This window comes from Aplysia californica, unplaced genomic scaffold (assembly GCF_000002075.1).
Source record: "Aplysia californica isolate F4 #8 unplaced genomic scaffold, AplCal3.0 scaffold00874, whole genome shotgun sequence".
Classification (NCBI taxonomy): Eukaryota; Metazoa; Mollusca; class Gastropoda; order Aplysiida; family Aplysiidae; genus Aplysia; species Aplysia californica.
In genome coordinates, this window is record NW_004798144.1 from 24,341 (window position 1) to 29,960 (window position 5,620).

Here is a 5,620-nt window from a genome sequence, read left to right on the forward strand (position 1 = left end):
TATATTATTTGTCGTGGATTTGACACGCATTCACAATTAATATATTTATAGGTTTGTAACGAGTGTGGGCACTTTTACAGAACATATACGGCTGTTGTTCCCCTAAGTGTGATTGGCGTTGTGTTCACAAACCTTTTAATGAACAAGGATTTCGGAACTTCTGGAAGAGAATACCATTCTGTGTTTGCGAGAATCTGATATACTGAACTCGTGAATGGATTGGCGTTAGTTTGTCAGTGTAATCTACTGTCAGACTCAAAACGAGGGGAAAGGGTTGAGATCATGGTTGCGAACAGTTGACAACTGGAGACAGAGTAAACATCTGTGAGGAAAATGGGCTTTTTGTTATAACAGTGCACCTTAATCCTAAGGACACTTCATACAGCTTATGAACAACTCACTTTGCCAGTCAGTTTATAACAATTTTTTCAATTAGTTCCATGGGAGATATACAGCATTGGAGCTTGTTAGGAGTATTCGGTTGTTGTCTGATGTTATAAAAAAAAGAAGGCAAAAGTACCAACCATGTCTTTAATGAAGATTTTTCGCCTTTTACGTTGGTAAAATAATAATATTATACTCTTGCAATACTTGACAACATCATAGCCTGACCTTAGCCTGACAGTTCTTTCACTATCTTGCCCCTTCAATAGACATACAGTGTTGCTGCCATATAGTGCTTCCCGTTATAAAACCTAGAAAGTGCACACCTTCTGAAAGTATAGACCTTCCCGGTTTGCAGATAGTTGACAGGAAAGTACGTTTAAAGAACCTCTAATAGAGACATAACGTTAATTTGTTGAGAGTGATAATCGAACTCTTGTCTTTGGACAGTGAGCCTGGCACCGTAACCGCTCAACTGAAGGATCTCTACAATGAGTAAACACAGCAAGTCCAAACTGAGAAAAATTTTCAGCATTGTCTCAAACTTCAGTTTTGTTGACAATAAGACAAAGTCTCAAAATTCGTCACCTGGATCCGAAACTAAGGCTAGCAGACGCTCAGGTAGCGGTGGGGGTACAAAAAACGATGACGTATACGACAAAAAACGTGACACTTCCAGCAGAAATGGCTCCATCGTCAATGCAAATAACGGTGACGTCAAGGCGTGCCATCGAGGAGAATGCTCTACTTCCTGCGTGGAAAATGAAAATCGCCCCAGGAAAGGTTCCAAACCTTCAACGAACAGCGGCAGCAAGGCTGCACGCATCAGCCCTACGAAATCAGAAGTCTGTTCTAAGACAAGTTTCACTTCCAAACGGCCGTCCAATGACTTGGCGTGTCCCTCTTGTGACGTCATTCATTGCAAACACGAGGTGGGCTTCCATTGTGTTGTTCCTGACAACGATGACGTCATCGCAGACAGGAGCAGACGACGCACCAGCTCCATGGACTCGAGTGTTGTGACGTCACCAGATGAGGCTGGGGACCAGGATTTGTTTCCCAGGTGGCAGTCGTTCCGTTTAGAGGTAATGAAAAAGAAAATGTAATTAGAATACCTCAATGAGAAATCCAAATTGCACATGTTTCATCTTTGTTGCACCACTTTAAGATTATTTAAGAGCAGGACCTCTAATTTGAAGTCCATCTGCGTTTGGACTGAGCTAAAATGGAAATAATTTGTGTAGAGTGCCTTTCCCAAGGACACAGCGTCAGACCGAGCTGAGCCTCGAACCCCGGAGCCCGCTATCCCCTACATTTACGAGTCTGATGGCATAAACACAAAAACTACCGACGCAACCTTCCCAAAACTTGTCTCAAACAGGATTGTGTAAATCATTGTAAACATCTTACGTCCCCATTGACACAATTTGGATCATAATTTATGAAGAGGGGGTCATCGTGAGTATCCGAATGCCCAATTACGTTGGTGAGGTGCTGTTCATGTGCCAAAACCCCCCTGTCTTGAAGGTCACCCCATTTTTTGGTGCTTACCTAATGTTTCATACAGGCCTCTTTCGTTTCTATCCGAGGATTGTCAGAGAATAGACTGGCATCCACGGTGTAGAGGTAAGACGATTCGCTGCCCCATATAGAAGACCCCAATTCAATGCCCGTGTAGAGAGAATTGTCATCGAATTATCTCGACCTTTCTACAAGGACGTTGTATCCCTCTCAGTTGGCCACAACAGGCAGGTTCTAAATCCACCCCTTAATAATCTATATTGTGTCGATGGTGGAGTGGTGGAGTAAAAATACCCAGAATTGTTTTATGAAAAAAGGACTGTAGTCAGAGAACAAAAGGCTGTGGACAATTGCCTATCACTCACTATCTCATGATATTCCACCGCACGTCTGTTTTAACTCACGGAAGACATAACGCTTGGAGACACATTATATTGGAGCACTACAAAAAAGGAGCATTACGTTCCCTATTTATTCACACTTCTATTGTTTTTTAAATTTAAAACGTGAACATGGAAGGCAATAGCATGCATTCTAAGAAGTATGCAAGTTATTGTTGTATCAGATTTGTGTATGATGGTGAACCCTACGGGACGCGGACGAGTATCCTCGCGAATGCGGATTGTTTCCCCAGGACCACTGACGAGATCTAAAGAAAGGTTCGTTGATGTTTCTCCAAACATAATATTTATGTGTTCGTTAACCGTGTGATTAGTTCCGTTTAGCTATTTTGCTTCCGATTCCTGGCAATTAAAATGGAAAGCGATAAAATAAAAAGTTTAGAAAAGGTATTTCACCGAACCTGAGGTGTTTGTCGAAATTAATATGAACACAGACTGTGTTGACTCAGACACAGATAGATCTAGAACCAGTTATCATTGATTGAGAAGCAATTTACGATATAAGTAGATCTAGATTTAGTCCTTTATCCTGTTAGGAGCTGACTGTACACAAAAGTGTACTATTACATAATTAATTACTCCAACCGAAATATTTTTTTCAATAAAAATGTATCTGAGAATAGGGGCATACATTCTTAATAGTTTGGTGCAGTTCAATGTCTAAAACTTTACTAGGGGCTGTGTTATTCACATTAGAGTAACACATATCTCGCATAGTCAGAAAGCAGGCGGCAGCTCCGGTCCAGGAGAACAGAAAGCCAAGTGTGAGACCGGCCCCGAGTGTCATAACTAAGTTCTGCTGCTGATCAGGCATACTGAATCTGTTAAGTCTTAAAAGGGGAAAGTGTGCCACCAGTGCGTGACTATGGTAATTTTTGGTATGAGAACAATGTTATTGCTGATCAAAAAGGAACAAGACAAATAATAGATCAGGACGCGGCATGATGAAATGGATTAAATGTGACCACAGTGCTTTTCCCCCAGACTATATATCTAACCATGTGTCGAGTCTTGGTTGAAAGACGCGAACTAAGCACATTATAATAAATTGCTGTTGTTAAAAAAAAAATCGAATGTTTTCCTGTGCCATAGTCTTTTACTTTTTAATTTGCATACTCTTACGAAGGTACTTACCTCGTCTTGTGAGGGCTCGTAATCGTGAGATTGCGAGTTCGGGGGTTTGAGCCTCAGCTCAGTCCGACGTTGTGTCCTTGGGAAAGTCCCGCTTGGCTCAGTCCTTTCGGAGATGAACATTAAACTCGGAGGTCCCGCCTCTTAAATAACCTAATATTGTTGATAAAGGCGTTAAACCTATACAATTTCACAATTTTTTCACTAGGGGGCGTTCATTCAGGTCATTCGGCAACATTGAAAGATCGCTGTTAGGGAGAATTTTAAAAAAGAGCGTTTCTTCATTATTCGTGTTGATTTTTCAGTTTCAATTTTTTAATCTGAATTAAAGTGGCAGAGAACAACGTCAAAGCTATGAAATATTCTATTTTGCTTTCTCTTTTTGTGTATGACTGCCCGAAATGCCCCGCAACATTGTGTTTGGTCCGCATTTGATCGGTAATCATAATATACTGTTCGCTACGTCCATGGGCTATAGAATAAATGAAGAGCCTCTGCCCCGCAGACGAGAAGGGTTTTTTCTTTCTTTTTAAAAGCTGTTTTTTATCAGAGAATATTTAATTATTTCAACATGTAAAAATTAATCGTTGTACATTCGCTACAAAACTGTCAGAAAGCGGGCGGCAGCTCCGGTTCTGGAGAACTGAAAGCCAAGTGTGAGGCCGGTCCCTTAGGTGTTTAAAATACCATCTGAAGTATTCTCGCGCAAGACTTTTAGGTATGGATGCCCTGGAAAACAGTACATGAACTTGAAAGAAAGTGCAACAATAACCAAGGAACAACGACAGTTTAAGCAAATTAGGTCCAACTTTTGGAGTCCGCAAAATTCTCTCATGAAAAATGTAAGTGGTCTTGGCGGAGTTCCCGGAAGAAATTGCTTTAGTGATCCCCCTAGCACAAAAACTAGACAGTCAAAACCACATAATAGCTTTTTGTCTTCGAAATGTTAATGGTGTCTCCGGTTGTGTTTGTTGTTGGTGGTGGTGTTATTACTGTTGTTGTTGTTGGTGGTGGTGGTGCTGCTGCTGCTGTTGTTGCTTTTGTTGTTGTTGTTGTTTCTGTTGTTGTTGTTGTTGTTTAGATTATTTTTCTTATTTGTTTATTTGTTTATTTTTGCGGGGGGGGGGGAGGGAGGTGTGTGTTGTTTTTGTGTTTTCTGTTTTTTTACTAGGAAAAAAAGGGGGGAGGAGGGTATTTTGTTCGTTCGTTTTTTTATTTGGGGGTGGAGGGTAAACAACCCAATTTAGACAATTTAGGAGGCGGGCTTCGTCCCTGTCTCTAAGAGTCAACCTAGGCGGAGGTGAGGGTGATACAAGGTCCAAGCAGAAAGACTGAGATAGTCAAGAAAAACTCGTCGTACTCTAGAATCAAACTCTACAGCGAAATGCATGGTACCAAGTGCTCACTGCTAATGGAATGTATCAGGGCTAGTCAGATTAAATCCTTCATGGATGGCTCAAAAACCATTTTGGTGCAATGCGACTAAATTCAACAAAATATTCTACTGTAATCTACGGTCAGACTCAAAACGGAGGGACGCATTAGTTTTTATTAAAGGTCACGAGTCCAGCTATTCGTATTACGCCAAAATGGTAGCTTTAGCCCCATCTATAACGAAATAAAAAATCTGGCTGGCCCGACTCAATCTGAAGAATCCTATTGGGAGTATAACCACTACACAACAAACATCGGTACTATTTATTATCTGCACGCTGTGGTTATTAGAGGGTTAAACATGTCAAAAGAAAAAGAAAAAATATTCATGAATCAGTTGTGTGACGTCAGCCTATGAGAAGGGAAGCAAAGGAATATTTCCCTTGAGGCAGATCTTTCCCCACCGCGGTAGAAGAGGGACAGGGGGGTTTTGTTTGACGATGCGAGACGGTATGACTGAGCATGCGCGAGGATTTGGCTTTAGGTAGTCCATGGAAATTCTGTTATTTCTATCTATGTCGCAATAGTCATTAATGTAATCAGTAGAATTATTATTATTGTTATAACTACCGTCATGATAATGGTTGGTATCATTTATTTGTATTGTCATTATAACTATTGTCGTCTTTTATTTTTATTGATGTTGTTGTATTATCTTTATTATTATTTATGTTGTTATAATCACAATGTTGTAATAATCAGTGTTACTATTACTGTTGCTGATTCCTCTATGTTGTATGTGAGGGATT

At 40.6% G+C, this 5,620-nt stretch overlaps 1 protein-coding gene across 1 annotated transcript in view; it reads left to right on the forward strand.

Moving 5' to 3' along the window:
- Positions 1-33: 33 nt before the first annotated feature.
- Positions 34-5,620, forward strand: part of LOC118478717 — an 11,520-nt gene continuing 5,933 nt past the window's right edge. Inside the window, exon 1 of the mRNA XM_035972844.1 lies at positions 34-1,469. Coding sequence (XP_035828737.1) covers positions 876-1,469 — 594 coding nt within the window. The 5' untranslated portion in view covers positions 34-875. The remainder of the gene's footprint in view (positions 1,470-5,620) is intronic.